Source organism: Dinoponera quadriceps, unplaced genomic scaffold (assembly GCF_001313825.1).
Source record: "Dinoponera quadriceps isolate SergipeBrazil2010 unplaced genomic scaffold, ASM131382v1 scaffold96, whole genome shotgun sequence".
Lineage (NCBI taxonomy): Eukaryota > Metazoa > Arthropoda > Insecta > Hymenoptera > Formicidae > Dinoponera > Dinoponera quadriceps.
The window spans coordinates 855,217-875,360 of NW_014554269.1; the positions used below are offsets into that span (position 1 = coordinate 855,217).

Sequence of the window (20,144 nt, forward strand, 5' to 3'; positions counted from 1 at the left end):
GACCCGGCCCAAACAAGTCCCTTGATCGTCGCAATTAGATTAGCCGCGCTGCTATCTGTTACTTAATTACGCTGCAATGAAATCAACTTCTACTACTGTATTTTATTTTACCATCGGGATTATCCCCGGCTACTTCTGAATTCTGCTCTTGCCTCCATAGGCATCGGCATTAAAGCAACGTGGCGCAAAGTGGGATAGATAAATAGATAAATAGATAGTATGTGAAGAGAAAGAGAGAGAGAGAGAGAAAGAGAGAGACCGTCTGATCACGAAGACGTTGAGTTCAGCGGTGTTTAAACTCTCACCGCGTTTAGCGCTGTGTAAAGATGTCAATCCGCGTCAAATTGCCGAGAAAGAAAGTAGCACGTTCGAGACCGGATTTGCACATGAGCTGGGCAAGTTTGTGGCAGCTCGCGATTCATAGCTGTATGAGTTGATATACAATCAACTTTCGATTCGCTGGAGTGATCCATTGGAGCGACAAATTGATTCTTCCACAGAATATCGTGACGACGATTTTAACGTTTTATCTGAGTCGATATTAAAACATCACAAAGGAAGGAAGAGTTAATTATTCGTGACTCTAGCAAGGCGTTTATTTACTATGATTGTTCTCAACCGTCACACCAATATCGTCTCGCACTAACATTGTTTCTTTGTTTCACGCTGACAAGAAATCACTTGTTTGCACAAGTCACCAGGACTCTCGGGAAAATTTTAATTTGTGTGAACGTTCGTGCGCGTGCAATTTGTCCCATTTTTCTCGTTTATTTATATTAATATTGACACGTTTTGCACAATTTTATTGTATTTCGCATCTTTGCTTTTACTAACGTTAATCTTGAAAAAATGTTTTTCTATTTTCACCTGGAGATCGTTCCAAACTTTAACCACATAAAACTGACTATTTGCGCGCGGCGAATTTGTTATGTTATCGCGGTATTATGCAATTTTGAATTTTTGCATTTTCCGCGTTCATATTTCCACTGTGGAGAGTCTGGAAAACCAAATTTAAATTATTAAGTTGATATAACGTCAAAGAAATTTATCATGCGTTACTAATTGCGTTTGGCTCTCATTTGCCCTTTTCTCTCTTTTTCGTTATATATTATTATAAGAAAATATTTTCGAAAAATATATTCTTGCTTATTATTCCATATGATTTTCGTGCTGTTTCCTTGTTTTAATCAAACATAAGGCATATTCATACTACCTTTCTGCTTATATCCAGTTACTTCACCATTCCTTGAGAAGGTTAATAAGGGAGGAGGAGGGAAAAGGAATCTGGTTGTCACACGTGGCAACCTACAAGCCGCGATGAACTTAAATTAGCTGCGGCTTCCGAGAAGCACAATATTGCCGTAGCATCGCGGTTTACGCACGTCAAATACTCCGTGAGTGACATCGTAACGCGCGTGTTCCAAGTACTTCGTAAATAGGGCATCGGTTACCAGCGCGCGCTCTCGAGAAAGAACCGCTCGTCGGTTGACCACCGCCGCCGTTGCGGCGTCGCGGACAGTTCACCACGAGTGCCCTGTATATATATATCTCGCGGCAATTAATATCTCGTAGCGGGACATATATATATACTAATTGCCCGACGTTTGGCTATCTATCGTGGGAATACGACGACGTATCGCGTACCGTGGCGCCTCCTTCGCTGCGCCGCAAGAGAGACGCGACAAAGGATTCCCGTATTTTGTGATCGTCCGCCCGTATTTCATTGTTTCTTATCGTGACGTCCTAACTATGAAATACGTCACCCAGGAGAACCGCACCCGCTTATCGTTCTCTCTCTCTTCCTCTATCTCGTGGAGCTAGGAGGAGGAGGAGGAGGAGGATTGTGTGTATGCGAGGACGTTAATTACGTTTGTACCGACAAGGCGCATTTCGCCGCACCGAGACGACGTTCCCTATATATTCCGTTTAAACAGAAATTAATATCGCGCGTGTATATATTATTATTGCGTGAGAAGAAACACACACGTGTACACAAAGTGTCTATTAACGACGGAAATTGGCGATAGAAGCGAAATTCTGGCAAACAACTTTCAGGTTGAAAGATGTATCCTGACAGTGGTCCTCTGAAAAATGCACGACCGCCGAAGTTGGAAAATCATATTTTCAGCAAATTCAACGGAGATTTCCACTTTTCTACCGCTGTAACTGGGCGGGGGGGAGGGGGGGGGGGCAAAAAGCCTGATAAATTGAATCGAAAATCGAAATCTCCGGTCGACCCTTGACACGCGCGGCAACGAGGGAGCAAATTTGATGCGTGATGCGTGTTTGCTTAACAGTTTAATTATAAATTTCCGTCGAGCGAGGAAAGGTAATTACGGCGGGACGAAAAAAATATATGTGTATAGCCTGCATCCCGGGCTCAACACCTGCGTAATTATAGCAACCCCGGCTGAATCGATACGGTAATTATTTCGCGGGTGGGCAGCAGGAAAATATCAGTCAAGCGGACCGTGTTAGATTAATAAACAAAAATTATTGTATAATTAGCGGTAATATCCTCCGAATTATAACTTCTGAAAATATACATTACACGGCGGATTAATGGCCGCGCGGATTTAAACGAGTAATTTATGCAAAATATATGCGACCGTTTAAACTCTCGCGTAATTAAAACGCCCTCTATTTTCCCTGTTTTCCGAAGCGACGTCGATGCATTATTTCCTTAGCGCGATATTTTCGCGGGAACAATGACACCGGCATGGAAAAAACATATTTCCGCGGACAGCATTCGCGTGGAAATTTGCGTAATACAAGCGCACCGTGGCAGTATAAATTCGAACCGCGGGCTACGAATTTTAATCACCGCCAAATTGGGCAACTTTTATATCGGCAGTCGGCAGTTTATACGTTTCAAATTAGTTCTCGCCTTTCTCGCTATTATTTCACCTAAATACAGCGCGTCTCGCGTAATGAAACTCATTATATTAATCGTACGCTACAGTGCAACGGTGATGCAATTTTAAGAGATCGCCGTCGAGTAATTGAACTGTTTTCCTCAAATCTCAAGAAATTAGCCGCAATCGCGTTACTCGAATCAAATCGCTAGATGTCAAATCCATAATTCCATGAGGTCAATTGGATTTTCTGAAAATTAAAGAAACCTCTATTTCTCAACCAGAGACAGAAAAAGATAGTTTAGAGATAGAGATAGAGGCAGACAAGTAGATAGATATTTACTTGTTCTGCGCTCTGAGAATATTCTCCTCAAGCGCAAATAGATACACATAAAAATAATTACATTCGGAAAATTAATATGACAATAATAGAATATATCCAAAGAGGAAAGAAGAAAAATAAATAAGTGAAAATAAATAAATAACGGAAAGAAATAATGATACAATCATAGCATATATGCAAAATAGAAATCAACAAAACAAGCATACAACAGAAGATACGTGCCTATAGATAGATAGATAGATAGATAGATAGAGAGAGAGAGAGAGAGAAGGGCGGAAAAAAGAAAGAGAGAGAGAGAGAATATTCGTTTTGCGGAAAAGAGGGTTCGTCAATTTGTAACACAGTGTACCGAATATTGCTTCTCGAGAGCGATGAAATTTTATCCGGAGACTTTTAACACAGAATTGGATAGATTCTTTAAAGTTCACGAGGTCACGCCCTTTTGTCCATCGAGCGAATCACTCGTAATCTCTCTGTCTCTCTCTCTCTTTCTCCTCTCTCTCCGTTGCAGCGATGAGAATTAGATTCGAAATCGTCAAAAACGTAATTGGATTGCCGATTAATAAACCACGAGAGAGAGAGAGAGAGAGGAGAGATTATCGCGTGCGCATGGAACGGCTACGAAGCCATCGAAGAATACTGCCGGATTATTAACGTTTTTTAATTAAACAACGGCAACGTGGAGAGAGCTTACGAGGCGAGGAGCTATTCGCGCGCTACATTGTGCGGCACAGCGCAGGACGGAGACGCGATATATTTCTTCGCGTTGTACGGATTGTCCCGGGCTCGGCCGGCCGGCGGAATGTTGCATCACGCCGGGGGACAACGAGGAACATATCGGGGTCGGGTTGCGGAACTGTTGCTAATCGCCGCCGAAATCTCGAATTAATGGCACGAAAGCTGCGCGCGGAATTTGGGGATTGGTGGTGCGCGACGTGCCTAACCCGGCAAAAACGTCGTCTCGTCCGTCCGTCCGCTCGGCTATATGTTCGTTCGCCGTGCGCGTATACACACGCTCGAAACGATAAATGCTTTGGTACGCATACGCCTCGATACGTTTTATGCAAATATCGCAGCTGCGCCGCTATATGGAGTTATCGGTGAATTCACGCGTGTCTCTCTGCGCTCCGTGCGAATCGCAGCGACGGCGGCGTCGGCATGGAGTCGCCTCACGCGGACCGAACTCTCTAGCGTTTTGCAAAACCGATTCGGCCGCGCTTCGCGCTCATATGTGCGAACGTTGTTTACTTAATGAATGATCGCCCGGCCTCGTATAGCATTAATTAAAAGAGGCCGATGTTGTTGAAACACCGCCGGTTGTTCCATTATTTCGCAATTTGACGGGACTATCGATTCGTAATATCGTTATTTAATAAAAGAAATCGCATGCGTAAGTGCGTGTGTATGTATATGCACGAGTGCGTGTTGTCACACGGAATACTATAAATTGATATTTTATACGCATCGCGCGTACTGATGGCGTAAATTCGCGGCGTTCGAATTTTAAGGTAGTTGATCCGTAGAATGCTGGATTTTCAATGGTGATATTAAGAGTCCTTCATATAAGTTTGTTTATTTAAAAATATATTTTCCTATAATTTATTGAACTATTCAAATAATTAACTTTGAATGCGAAATTTAGACAAATATGCACACACGGAAATATTATTTATATTCGGTTTTTCTTGTTAATGCTTTATTTTTACGTCAATTGAGCTAATGAGACGTGCATAATAGAAAGTGGTATATAAATATTTAAATATGTGTATTCGCGGCTGTATACATTATAAATTTCCTATGGCTATATATCTCGAAAACAAAATAGTCAATAATTCTGAAGTGCTTCTATAATGTCTATATATATTATTCCTTAATATCGCAATCGTTTTTTATTAAAATCTTAAATATAATTTAGAAAATATTAAAAATAGAAGTTAAAAATAAGATATTATAAATCTAATCTTAAGGAATATATGTATAAAAAGCGTTATTTTTAGTTTCGAATATCTCAGTTTCCGAGTGGTCAGTCGTCTAACTTTTCAGACGTGTAGATAATATTTCCATCAATATGTAGCTAAAAAGATTCTTAAGAAAATGGTTTGACGGCTCAACTACATTAAGTTTCTCGCTTGCGCCGCGCAAAAGGAGAACCGCGCTTATCCTTGCGGATATGTAATATAAATAGAAGAACTTCCCATACACCTTAATTAAGGTGAGGGGAGAATGAATTTTTTAAAGCAGCCAGAAGCCAGGAGAGATTAATAACCTGGGGATTAAGACTCTCGCGCGCGTTATTTCCCTTCCTTCGAAAAGTAAGATATTACGGCCATTAATTCTCGGGAATTCCGGTTGCGCTCTAGTTGCATTAGGAGTTCCTTGTTTTCCGGCGGTTCCTTCACGCATTGAGGCGCTTTTCCTGGGAAAATTTTGCCAAATTGTAAATTATGAAATAAAGTTTCGTGCGTCTCTCGCAAGATAGTCGTGCATGCGGATCTTGACTTTGTCGTTTAAGTTTTCCGCCGAGACTCCAAGAGAAAAAAAATATATCAAGAGGATCAGAGAGAGAAGTTTATTATTTCCCCTCGAGATCATATTACGAACGTAACTGCCGTACTTCCGTAACCCGCGGTACAAATATTGTGGGTAGAAATTGAACGAAATCGAGCTGATAAAATCAACATGGTTCCTTGAAATATGTGTCGATCTCGCGGAGAAAATAGAAATCCTCCTTATTGGAATACGGTCACCGCTAATTTACAGCTCAGACATGAAAAATCCGTTGTTTGCGGAGAAACCGCGTCGGTCTCCTAGTTTTAAGCCCCGGCTCTTCAACGTACAACATACAAATCTCGTTTTTACATCAGAATCTCTCTGGAGATTTAAAATCGACTTTCAGATTGCGCGAACGACGGTAGCCGGAATAATTTCTCGCTCGGGGGCGAAATTAAAATCAAAAGAAGGGGATTCGACGATTCCATCGCGGTAAGAAACGTGCGAAGAGGAAGGGGAGAGGACGCGACTTAACGGTGGAGCGGTGCTCGCTCGCGCGTGAAATACGCTTGACAATTACGTGTCTCGGGGGCCCTGGGAGTACATTCGTCGCGAGTCAACGGTCGCCAGTGTCTTGCACGACGTTCCGCTAATTCGCTCGAAAGTTTCTTATTTTCCAGCGCGAAACTCGGTCGGCGGAGGCGAGCAAACGGAGCGCCATCCCCGGCTATTGATCGTCGCCGGCTCTTCAACATGGCGCCGGGGGTGGCGTTCGCGCTCAGCCTGATCCTCGTCGTCGGTCATCTGCAGGAAGGGCCAGGCTCCCTCGCGAAGACCTTCACATTCCCCGAGTACCCGTACAAGGAAACCACCAAGAATGTAAGTCCGGCCCATCTAAGTCCTCTGCGAATTCGTCGCGCTGCGAGTGCTGCCGTGCGCTGAACCGCCCGATACAGGTTATGGTTAGAGCAACCCCCATTCGTGCGGGCTGACACTTTTACGACGCCGGGGACCGGTGTGCGGCGGTAATCCGCTTGACGCTTCTTCGTCCTTCGAGCCGGCCGGCCGGCCGGTTAATAGCGGCCTTTTCGAATTATCGCGGCCGGGATCACCGAGGATCGGCGAGAGGAAACTCCGTTCCCGCTCCGCTTCGCGCGTGAAATCGTCGATCCGACTCGGCGATTTGATCGGTGGTGATTGGAGATTTCGTAAAAAATATAAAATATAAAAAGAAGATAAAAATAACGGAGAAATTCATGTTCGTTCGGAGATACTCGGTGAAGCGAGTTTAAAGGATTCGGTTACATAATGAGACGCGTCGCATATCGGGTGGCTATCGTTTACGCGAGGACGTAAGGAGCCGGAGAGCTGGCTCGCGGTGAAGAGAGAGAGAGAGAGAGAGAGAGGAGACCGCGATCGATTTGGCATTAACTCGGGGGGAGTATTCGGCTAAAGGTCAAAGTGTACACGGCCGCGCCGGGAAGTTGGCGTGTGCGAATGTTTGCGTTGGGAAGTTCCAGCGCGAGTTCGGAGCCGCGACTCGCGGCGGAAGAATCCTGCCCGCCGAAACCGAACTTGACCGGAGCGGAAAAGTAGCGGCGACCGCGAAAAAATTGCATTTCGAATGTACACTGAAAAGGAAAAGTGTTATCGTTCAAGTAATATTTATATGATTCAAGTAAAATGGTTACTCCAATATTTCTTGACAAATATTTGCTAGATGTGGAAATATAATAATTGGCTATAAACAATATAATTCTTTTGTATATAAATAGATATTTACTCGTACGTGTTAAAACAACTGCGATGAGTATTAAATTCGTAATATTGGGACCTTCAGAATTTATTTTTAGAAAATATTTACTGGATAGAAAAATCGAATTTTAAAGTTCGCTCACCAAATACCGTATTTTCAGTTAGTGCATCTAGCAAACCTTTTATAAATTGATTATTTATCGATCAAAATTACGTGGAAGAGAAATATCACATAATTCTATTAAATTAATCACATAATTCTATTAAATTCTCTCTTAAATTTAGAACCATTTTACGCTTACGTTTAGCAATTCATTTACAAATTAAGATACTACTGCGTTCAGATAAATGTTTACAAGTTATGAAAATATACTTAAATTGATAAAAATTTTACTTGACATAAGAAGCTGGAAATCAGATAATTATTTGATTTTAGTACTTTTTTTACGTAGAAAGAGCTCGCTTCACGATCCTCGCGGCGAAAGCAGCGTACGAACGCGAGGAAGTGTTCGCGCGAGCCCCCGCGATTGCGCGTCAGCACGAGTAACTGAATTCGACGTATTTCCGGTGGAAAGTTTCGTCGGAGCTTCGTCGAGAAATCGTCCCGGTGCGATCTCTTCATCGACACGCGCGTCTGATGCACGTGAAACACATCTCTGCGGCGCGCGCGCGTCTCTTCTTTTTTTTATTTTCCTCCCGCCGAGAAATGAGATGAGAGAAAGCACATTCGACTTCCTGCATTATTACACTCTCGGTAAACATTCGCTCGCGCGCGCGGAATGATACTTTTATTCCGCGCGGAGAAAGGCAGACGCGCGCGCGTGGAGTTGCTCCGCGAGGAAAATTAAAGGCGCGCATGCACGCCGCGCCACACCGTTGGATGTCACATTGATTTTAATTGAGGTTAATCTTCCGACATGCACGAATCAATTGTCGTGTTTCGCTTTACCCCGCGGCGACGCGGCGCGGAATGCAAGTGTCGTTTTATTAACGTCGCACGAGAGATGCGCGCCGCGGGATACACGTTCTCACACATCGGAATTAACATTCGTCGGGAATTAACGCTCAGCGCGCGGCGGTGGTCGCGATTTACCGTATATTAATTGACGAGCGATTCGCGGTGGGATTTGCAACGCGAAACCTGTCAATATTGAGAAAGATCGCGCACAGTTTTGCGAAAAGCTGAGGGAGGCGGTGGATAGATGTGTTCGCAATTAACGGCCGATTCGCAGTGAAATTTACGAGACGGGATATTTCAACGGCTGATTTCTCTCTTTCATCGTCAAGAGATATTGTTAAATTCTCTCTTGCTGCATTTGAAAATGAATCAGGTATACTGAGACACACATATATGTGTGTGTGTGTACCTTTAAAATGTTATTAATCTTTTCAGGTGCACTGATACAGTTTTTTTGTTCAACTCGAATACTGCGTATCAAAATGTAGCGAGTGGCAAAATAATCGTAGCTTTTTTTAACAATTAACAATTTTTTTAACGAGATTCGCGACATTCCGCTGTCGAATAGAATTTGTTTTTTAATAATTCTCAAGAGGTAAATTTTTCAAATAACCCTTTAAACAATTTTAAATAAAATTTTTCCAACGGATAATCGAATATGTGTGTGTGTATGTTTTGGAAGTTCATCGAGGTGATGAAAAATGTGATAATTTTTTCGCTATCGTCTGTACATCGAACATTATTACGAATAAATCCACGCCCACCGCGCTAAAAATATTCCCCGTCAAATAAATGTTCGCAAACTCGCGAAATTCTCTAACCGAAAAAAACGAGAAATCTCATGGCACGATTGTCGGACGCGTCATGTATGAGTCACTCTAAAATTAAGTCTTTTCTCTCAGACTTTAATCAATTGGTCCCTGAGAAGATTAAATGAACGTCTCGAGGAAGACGAAGCTTCACGCTCACGCGCTCAAGCGACGTCACAGGAGTCAATGTCATAATTACGATCGGTAAAATATTCTGTCGCGCAGGAGCTGCTCTTCCGGCAGTTCGAGCAGGCCTGCGAGGAGAGCGGCGCCTGCAAAATGTTGTCGCACAGAAGCGGCGTCGCGAAAACTAGGTGCATACGGGAATGCGTGTCGCCGTCTTGCTACAAGGAGATCTATTTATTCGATCAGGTACGTATGCGTCTGTACGTGTACACCAATTTCGGCAATCCCGTTAATTGCGTTCGCTTGCGTCGCATTTTCATGCGTCACATGCGTATCCTCTTACGTGTGAGTATCCCACAATGACGGCACGACTAACGAACGATCAACACGTTTCAGTTGGAGGAGGGTGAGATTGATGTGAGATTAAATTCCTTCAAGGGTTGCTTCATGCAGCGAAACGGACGGCCGCGGAAGTAAAAGACGAAGGAAGAAACGGAGGCGCGCGGCTTCGAATCGCGAAATGAACGAACGAGCGATCGAAGGACCGACGGACGAGCCGTCGGTGTACCGTTCAACCCCTTCCGGTTTCGCTGTAGTCGCGCGAAAAAGCAAAAAGTACACGATCCGTCGTCTCTGGAGCTTCTCGCCCGGACTCCGCCGTTCCAAAAGAGTTAAATCGAAGACTAACACACGAGCGTACCGCGCAATGCGCCTCGAACGTTCGTGGATGGTTCGCTGAATGTGAATTATTAACGAACGCGCTTCGTGCGGCTTCGTGCGAGGAGTAGTAGTGGCGGTAAATAACTATGTAGCAGTTAGTGGCGGTGGTGGTGGTACACCGACGGGAATCGTGCTCGAGAACAATCTTTTTCTACTTTTTGTACGCACATGTTACCACGTCACGACGTCGTCATCGTCGTGTAACATTGATAAACGACACTGCACAAAATAAAGAGATGAATTGTTAACGGTTCGCTGCACTAGCGTAGTGAACTGCAGCTCACCGTTTTACCGCTTTTATACGCCACTAAGAAACAATCTCTCTCTCTCGTTGAAATATTCTTCAATCTCGGTACGCAACATAGATATACTCGATCTATCCTACGACATGCATGTTACTCGAATAAAACAATCTCTCGATGTATAGCGAATGACGGATAGCGGTGCTTCAAAGCAATTGCGCATTTTCACTATTATACGCGTACTTTATTCCCTCGAAATATACAGAACTTCAAGTTGATGAAATAATCTAATTGAAAGTAAAAACTACATCGATCTCACTCGGGAGGAAAAGTCGCGACTTAAGATTTCGTAAAAAAAGAAAAGGACAAAAAAAGTGTGGTGAAATGCGTTTGCAACTTGGCTCAACGATAAACGAGCCATTTGTACTGTGATATAACGTGATATGATCTACGAGTTTTATTATTGTTCGCTCGGATATTGCGACAGCTGTAAAGAAAAAAAAAAATATGTATATATATACACAAGAGTAACGTAAGGTAAAAAAAACCAATCAATCCCGTGTGATGCGTGCGATTTACACTTGAACCGTTCGCCGGAGGAAGAGGGCGTGTTATTTACCGCGTGTTGCAGCTCCAGGCAGGCGTCCTTCAGGCCCTTGTTACGAACGATCACGTAATATTCCCTAAGGTGATCCAAAACTTCATCAAAGGGCGTCTTGTACAACGATCTGGGGTTCCACGGTACGTAGTTACAACTCGTCCTGCGATAACGAAGCCACACGGCGACGAATTTCACGAAGTGACAGGACACGTGTCGCATGTTCACGACGTTGAAGACGAGATCGTAATTACTCATCGTGGTGCAGAGATGGGGCATCAGCATGGTCACCTCAGCGTTGCAAAAGTCCAATAGAGCTGTTAAACATTCATACGCCATGTCCCTTTGCACGGGATCTTTCTACAAAAGAAAACAAATAGCTAAAACCGAGCTGACACTATATATACAACAGTTACAATTACATTAATATAAACAATTTTCAATTTCCCGTTCTCTCTTCTTGTCTCTCTCTTTCTCCCTCCCTCTTTCTCTCTTCTCTGGTCGATAAAACGATCGTTGATTTTTTGTAAAATATACGCTTTTCGACGCGAAGAAAGGTATTCTCTCCCGTTCGCTTTCGCGTCGCTGCACTTTTAAACACGACTGACCTGTGCGTGAACGATATGGAGAAATTCGTAGAGATTGATAACCATGTCCACGTCGTCGCTATCAGTCGCGATCTTTTGCAGGACGACAGCCGATCCATCAGCATTCTGCGTTAAAAGCTCGCATATAAATTGCATTTCGTTCGTTGCGCAGATAGCCGATTCTTCCGTGTTCGCGAACAACAGCTCGACCAGGCTTTCCATGCGGACGATCAGCGACTGTTCGCACTGAAATGCACATGAGATCAGCTTCAGGTACTCGAGAGTCTTTGCGAAATCGATAAGGTCTCTCACGAGAGATCCTTAGCTAATTGTTACCTTAATCGAAGATCTTTTCTGACTATGAATTATAAATGCGAGCAGCTTCACGCTGATCGACGATAATTCCGATCTCTTCTGCGAAAATCCGTAGTTGTACAGAATTTTCAATAGCGCGGCGTTCTTTATGTAGGTCCTAAGCACTGTAATGGGAATATTTCGACCAAATATATCATTCCACTTGAAAATGTGTGTTCTTCCGGGTGCCTATTCATTCCTTACCATTGAATGACTTGCGCGACATAGCAGCGACCAGAAAGATATAAGCTTGCTTTATAACCACTGTCATGAATTTCAAATTCGTGGTCTTCTTCAATATGATATTAACAATACTATCGGCGCCGCGTAGTATGAGTTGTATCGGCATTGTGTGTGGTTGGGTGATATTAGCTAATTCTAGAACCGCCTCTATATGCGCCACTGCAAGCATAGATTCGATAAAACGTGCTCCAACGGCGATATCAATTGGAAATTAACGCGATACATACGTTTTGGTCAACGTCCAATGAATGTGTGTGTGTGTGTATGTGTGTGTATGTGTGTGTGTGTCGATTCATCACGCTTGTAAAATTGTCTGAGTATTTTATTTTATTTGAACAATCAATAAATAGTGACAAAAATTAACTTGACATGGAATCTTGCATTTTAGCTCTTTTTTCATGATTCTGTCAATATTAATTTTACGACTATTTATTGATTGTTCGAATAAAAAAAGTATTCGGATAATTTTACAAGTGTGCTAAATCTATCATAAATGTCATTTTTGTCAAAAGTGAAAAAACATGTGCCCAAAATTAAAAAAAAAATTAAAATAAATAATCCGAAAATTTCCCTTTCACTTTAATAATCAATAAATACCGTAAAATTAACAAAATCATGAGAAAGGATAAACAAAAAGGGAAGACAGCGTGGCGTGTTAGATTTATGGTTATTTGTTGATTATTAGAGAAAAGGTTCATTACAACATTAGAGAAAGTTTCCGGAATATTTTACGAATATATTTCGCAAGAATTTTTTAGGTATGCGTTTTCACGCTTCTGACGTCATCAAATAAAACGACTGCAGTGTGAGGGACCCAGAGCTCTAATGTAAAACCGGAATTTCGTCTGGATTTCGCGAAAATTCGACACGAAGTTCGATGAACAAAATTGTACAACTTAATACAGAACATACCGGTATCCGAGTCGTGCGATGAGAGAATATTCGGTAGCATGTACCAAACGATATCCACAATTTGCTCGACGTACGGATCGTCGATTCGTATCAAATGATGAAGTGCTTTCACAGCCAGGCTCATAACACGCTGCGGGCAACCGGTTTGCACCACGACCTATTCGCAAGCGAACGAAGATTGTCGTGAGCCTCTCATAGAAATCCATCACGGTTTCCTTTCTACTGTAGTCGTGAGATATCACGATGTCGCTTATTAAAACGCGAATACTTAAGTATCTTTTCTCTCTCCCGACACAGCGAAATACACGCTCGTATGGACGTAAATCACACGTAGATACGTGATCGAGGACGATCTCGATTTCGCGATAATATCGCGAAGGATAAAAACATAAGCTTTCTACTCGCCAGTAAACGCCGGACCACTTTGTCGCAATTGAACCGCAATAACGGCTTAATATCGCCTTCAGATTCGATCAGCCACAAGTCTAAGACTTGATTCAGCACGTGTTGCGAAAACTCGGGACATACAAGGCAGTGATGCAGAAGATCGATATGGTGGCTGTAAAACTCATTGATCTTCAAACCAACCAGGACTCTTGTCAATCTACTGACCGCTTTGTCATAATGGTGCATCGAATTGGGACGCGGATGTGATATAGACATTACCTGTGAGGTCCAATGCAATTAGCGTATAGCGGATGAGGGAACGTTGAATTATACATACTCACGGCGAACAAGAACCACAACGGTTTCAAAATCGAGACCGAGATCGCCTTTGACGGCACCAGCAGCATGATTCGGGTGATGAGCGACTGCAAAGACGCTATATTGTTTCTGAAAAGAGACGTGTAATTGGTGACGATCGATTAAATTAAAAGCGGCGCTAAGGAGGAGAAGACAAACGACCCATAATGTTCGCTTTTGCTGTTTTCAATTGTGAAAATTTTACAATTCGTGAGAATCCCAAAATAACGACCATAAACTGAATTAGCAACGTCGATCAGCTAATATGAGTGAAGTGCGAAAAATTTACGATACGAAAATCTGCGAACTCGAAGACGAATTATTAGAGTGTACTGCGATAAAATAAACTGGGAGACTATTGGAATTTTTTACAAATTCTGAGATTTGCAAGTGAAAACTGACATAATCAGAGACCGATCGTTTTTCTTTTTCCGTACGAAGAAAAATAATTTGCTGGCATAGCAAATTTTATGCTGTCACAGCAAAATCTGTAGGTTACTATATGAAAAGCAAAATGATTTGTTAAGAATACTAATCGTCATTCACTGAATTATTTTGCCGAATCTACAAATTACTTTGCTGTAAAAACAAATTAGTAAATATAGGAAAACAATATTTTGTTCTAACAGCAAATTAACGTGTCCTGAGGGCAAATTAACTCAGTAGAATATTTTTTATCCCGCAAAACAAAACTGTTTCTGCTCTAATTATGAATAATTCGCTAATTTGCTTATGCCGATTAAATTTTAATGATCGCTATCGCTAACAAATAGACAGTAATAACGATGTCGTCTCGTTACAACAGCAAAATTATTTTTCTTCGTGTGCGCATAAAAATAACAAAGCGAAATATTTTTCCTCATCTATCGCAGAGCGCGAATCTGTGCGACAGGAGGAAAGATACAACAATGAAGAAAGGAAAACATCGTACTTTCGAGTGCCGTGAAAATGATAGTACAGCAAGATCACGAGTGCAGTTCCGGCTTTACCGTGACGTTCTATCGCATTGTTCCATTGATCCGCGGAATTTTTCGGTAGCTCAAGGAGACCTTGGCGTAAAACATTCGTGAACTTAATCGCGTCTCTGGAGAATGCCGTTTTGCCGAGGATATCCAGGATGCGCGATAGCAATATGCAAATGCTCCTTTGTACATTCCCCCTATAATGTGAAACGTGGTTTCGGCGCAACTGTACTCCTCTCAGTGGTTTCAACGCAACCGCGCTTTTTCAAGGTAACACTCAAACTTTAACGTTGGCACGTAACGCATTAAATTTATTTTACAACGCTGCGGGACTCGGTAAACAGTGCACTTTCGCACTCAGACAATAATACGGTATGATATAACGGTAACACGTGAAAAAAATTTGTCTCGTATATCTTTAAGAAACTGGGATGTATTGCCCGTTAGTACCGTATTTTCAGTGGCGCACCAAGGCCATTCTAAATTTAGTATTTATCAAGCAAAATCACGTTACTATATATTTCTTTCACTGTCTAAATAATAAATTTATTCAAAAATTACAACCTAGAATATTAACATTACGTTAAAATTGTATACACTGAGAGAAAATGAATGACTGATTTTGCTGAAATTATAGTCCCTTTCGTCGACAACCATACTTTTTGTTATTCTAACAAGAAAATTTTAGCAATTTGCACATAAGATTATCATTATTAACGCTAATTTATCAAAAAAATGGTTTTCCTGGCTATAATTATTTCATTATGCAATAATAGTAGCAAATACTAAACGCTATTTTCTCAATTTATGTAGAGATGATCAAGGTTCTAAATTTAAAATATCTAAGATCTACAATAATCTGAATCACTTAGATAAACGTCCAAAAGATTTAGGTTCCGTTTAAGCGTGTCTTTGCGATCTCTCTCGCGCACTCGCGTGCCTAAGGATTCTTTGAGGATAATATCAGCCTTTCGCACTTTAAGTTAATGCTTCTATTTATAAGTTGTGCAACGTATAATCTCGTTAATCCTATAGAACGTTAAGAACGACCGGCGCGACTTACGGAAGTTGCACGGTCAAGCGCAAGAAGTACTCGAGATAACCATTGGCGGCCAAGTGGTTCGACAAGTTGTCATGATTGCAGCTTTTCAGCTGGTACAGGTTGTTCAGGCAGGAGACAAGGTTCCGGTGAAACGTGACCGAGTCTATGCGCGACAAGTCCGCATCCTGTCAAAGGAGAATACACGTCGGGTTCGTTGTAACGGTGTTTCAAGCGTTCTCGCAAAACACGATTCACTCCGCGGCTGCGTGGTGTACGAATTTCCGCTCAAACCTCGTTAGTAATGAACTCTCTCTCTCTCTCTCTCTCTTTCTCTCTCTCTAATGAACAGACCTTCACGTAGGGTATAATTATTGTCATCATTGCTTCGTAGATGGAGACCGACAACTCGAACTTCTTCTGGCGAATCGTAAGGTCATCGTCGCCGATCGGTTCTTCTCGCGCGGGCTCGGTGCCGCAAAACCTGTCAAGCGGAAGTGCTCGTTGAACAAGATGGATCGGGATATTGACGTTAAGAGACCCCGGGTGCAAACCCCGGTGTCTAAAAGTAGATCGATATATCTCTCGCTCTCGCTCTCTCTCTCTCTCTACCGGGAGCCGCCGGCGCAGGTGCCGCATAATATCACCGCGGCGAGCAAAATCGCGTTATCGTCCTCGCCGTATTTCACAATTTCCGTCATCGACCTCATCGCGTCGCGGCACACGTCAATGATCATCTCCTCGTCGGGGCTGTCGTCGAAAACCGCGCGCTGCAGCACGACGTTCAACATCGTCACGGCGGTGAACTTCAGCTTATCCCGCTGCGAGTCATGCACGTCCAAGTTCTTCACGAGCAGCACAATTTGCTGCGGGACGCACACGTCGTTGAGATCCACGGCTAATTCCGATGATCTACAAATCGAACGCGAAATGAAGAGACCGTGTACGCGTGCGGCCACTTGTGACGGGAGGACCGATAATTTTCATTTAAAAAAATATAAGAGAACATCTATTAGAATTAGGAATGTAATTCTTCTTTTTCATCGAAGAAACTTAATGGTTTGAAATTTACATTTTTCTGTTCAGTAAATATTTTTTAAAAATAAATTATTCTTATTATTCCCTTACCGTTAGTTGATGTTTACCGGGAAATGTTACAAGTTCCAAGTCAAATGCGATTATCGCAAGTCGAGTTGGTTGGCGCAACAATGAAGAGTGATAACAGCTCACGTTGTGTTTAGACAAGGATCATGGAGAAAAGCCTACGTACCTAACGAGCACATTGCAGATGCTCTGCACGAGCTTCTCGGAAAGTATCGAGTCTTTGAGTGATTTATTTATACAGTAAGTGAGTCTCAACATCGACTCCACGGCATTCATGGCAGCGTGATTCTCGTAAAATCTCTTGTGTATGCTCGCGAGTTCGAAGCATTTGAGAGCGACTCTGCAGAAAAGAAATAGTCTCTCTCTCTCTCTCTCTCTCTCTCTTTTTCTTTACATAGAGAGAAAGATTGATTTGGGTTTAATGAAATTTCTTTAATTGAAATAAATTAATCTTTTAGAATAGAGCTAACAAACGAATGTTTGATTCAATAAATAGGATTGTTGTTTCTCAAACAATAAATATATGTCAAATAACATATTTCTTTTGTATTTTTATCCAAATAATAAAAATATTACACTGACGTCACAAACAATAAGTTCTTTGAAAGAAGCAATACTATATTAGACAAATATTAAAGAACATCTTTTCGTTTCAGTGGAATATTTAATATATGATGAAATAAATTTTTGTTATTGAAAATGAAATATTAGTTTCTTTAAATAATACTGTTGGTTCTATCAAACAATATGATTTATTCTAGTAAAAAAATATTTTAATTCAAACGAAATAATCGATATTAAATTATGTTGTTTATATTAAAAAATGCGAGTCAAATAAATATGTATATCAAATCCAAATAAACCTTTTTTTCTATTTTTCACGGATAGGACAAGTTAAATGTAGCGAATGTAACGTTCATATTGGAGTACGAAGAGATGGCATACCTGACGAAATTGTCGTCCGATGTTTGCATGACGTCGCATATGGTAGATATTACGTCGAATCTGACGAGTTTCCACACGATAACGTCCTGGTCAGATTGAGTCGCATTTTTCAAGCACGACAATATGCGTTCGATCGTCACCTATTGTTATCGCAACGAATAGCAATTGATATACGATAAAATAGCAATTACGACGCAACATTGGAAACAATCAAAACTCGTATCTACGCGTCGCATCGTTTTTAGTGCTAAATGGCTAAAGTCGCCGATCATTTCCGTAACTTCCTTCTCCACGATTTGAATACCGGGGCGAGAGGGGGGAGGAGGATCATATAATACATACAATAGGGTGCGTTCGCGAAGACGCTATTTAACGCTTCCGCGTCATTCTATCCTTGTTGTATACGTAAAGAGTAATAAAGATAGAATGATACGGTAGCGATTAAATAGCGTTTCCCCGAACGCACTTATAATGCACCAAAAATGCCACGTATGCTGATGTATTCGGGAAGTAAATTAATCTGGGCAACCCTCCTACAGCAACTATTCTCAAACACTTAGATTCGTATTTCTAGTCGTCGCTCGGAACTCGTCTTACAAAAGACGACTCCGATCCGAATTTCACAAGTTGGACGTGAGTGTTCTAGTTGAATCGCGATCACGAGTGTAACGTCACGTATACCGCACGATTCGCCTGAAAAACTCTGATCCAATTCCAACCGAATTCTACTGTCTCACATGCGACAAGTTTCAAATAGCGACTAACAGCACGAGCCTGAATAACAATCGCATAACGACGCTAAATTGTGAAGAGGGAGAAGCATTATAATGCTCGTTTTTAAAAGCTTCTCGTACGGGGCAAGCGAGGTATCGTAACATCGATCGCCATAATCTGCAATCGACGATATTTTTCGCAAATAAAACGAGGAATTTCGATTGCTCCCCTGGACGCTCAAGCGACCAAGATACATCTCGGAATTCGACGGAAAAAACACGATGGAAAAAGTTCGTGCCGAGGCCATTTTATGTACGCAGGACGCAAGATGCAACGATACGCGAGCAGGTAGGGACGCAAGTGTGCGTTAACCGCATTCACCTGTGCGCTTCCCGACAGCAATTTCTGCTTCATGTACGGCAGCAGGCTGTTCTCGTCGTCCAAATACAACTCGAACAACTTCTCCATCGCGATTAAACCAAACGTTTCACGGATGCACGAACGACGACCGTTACACGCGCGATCCAAATGGCCGAGAATCGCGCGAACAGTCTCGAGGACGCTCGCGAGAGGGCTCTCGGAGCGTTAACACCGCTCATATTTAGATACATGTTTTCAAATTAGAGCCTGTTTTCAGAGCGTAGCCAAATTCAGAAAGAGTTTCGAGAGCCCTCTCGCGAACGTCCTAGAAACTGTTCGCGCGATTATCGGCCATTTGGATTGCGCGCGTAACGATCGTCGTTCGTGCATCCGTGAAACGCTTGGTTTAATCGCGATGAAGAAGTTGTTCGAGTTGTATTTGGACGGCGAGAACAGCCTGCTGCCGTACATGAAGCAGAAGTTACTGTCGGGAAGCGCACAGGTGAGTGCGGTTAACTCGCACTTGCGTCTCTACCTGCTCGCGTACTGTTGCATCTTGCATCCTGCGTACATAAAATGGCTTCGGCACGAACATTTTCCGTCGTGTTGAATTCCGAGATGTATCTTGGTCGCTTGAGTGTCCAAGAGGGTAATCGAAATTCCTCGTTTTATTTGCGAAAAATATCGTCGATTGCACGATCGATGTTACGATATCTCGCTTGTTCCGTACGAGAAGATTTTTAAAACAGGCGCTGTAGCATTTAACTCTAATGGCAAAGTGAGGTCATATTGACTCCACGGTTTCTCGTATTTTACAGCGTGCACGCGCTGTTTTTTTTTTTTTCAAGGAATATTTCCTGTTATTATTTACTTCTTTTATCCATTATATACATTGATTATGTGAAAGATGAACAAAACAGAACACGAGGTTGAATCTGACTTCACCTTCCTGTATACATTGAAAATTCATCTTGTCATTAGAAAGTTAGAGATAAAATGTGTACATAACAGATTAAATAATTCGTCATTGAATTGAATCATTACTACTCTATTATTATTGGGTTATAAATTTGGCTAAGATTTGCCATAAGGTCATGTTGCTTGTAAAGTGAAGGTCCGTTTGACTAGCTGTTGAGTCGAACTACTACCAACTTTGTTCTTATATTGTAAACGCTTCGAGACTTCGACATTCATAATAACTGATCTCTTGAAAACTGATTCAATACAACTAAAAACAGACTTCTTAACACCATCTAGTGGTGTCGAGAGAAATCCCATTACATC

General features: G+C 42.1%; 2 protein-coding genes and 1 pseudogene across 2 annotated transcripts; 1 reads left to right on the forward strand and 2 right to left on the reverse strand.

The window, feature by feature from the left end:
• The first annotated feature begins 6,441 nt into the window (after positions 1-6,441).
• LOC106740884 lies at positions 6,442-10,309 on the forward strand. The gene is made up of 3 exons (XM_014612351.1): positions 6,442-6,567; positions 9,436-9,582; positions 9,733-10,309. Exons 1-3 carry the CDS (start codon positions 6,442-6,444, stop codon positions 9,811-9,813), a joined length of 354 nt encoding a protein of 117 aa, XP_014467837.1. The 3' UTR covers positions 9,814-10,309.
• Positions 10,310-10,758: 449 nt separating this feature from the next.
• On the reverse strand, positions 10,759-15,004 carry LOC106752030 (annotated as a pseudogene).
• Positions 15,005-15,710: 706 nt separating this feature from the next.
• Positions 15,711-18,968, reverse strand: LOC106740875. The gene is made up of 6 exons (XM_014612340.1): positions 18,882-18,968; positions 17,787-17,926; positions 17,008-17,181; positions 16,350-16,649; positions 16,092-16,221; positions 15,711-15,925 (listed from the first exon to the last, which is right to left on the reverse strand). The coding sequence occupies exons 1-6, from the start codon at positions 18,966-18,968 to the stop codon at positions 15,758-15,760; spliced, it is 999 nt and encodes a 332-aa protein (XP_014467826.1). The 3' UTR covers positions 15,711-15,757.
• Between the last annotated feature and the right edge of the window lie 1,176 nt (positions 18,969-20,144).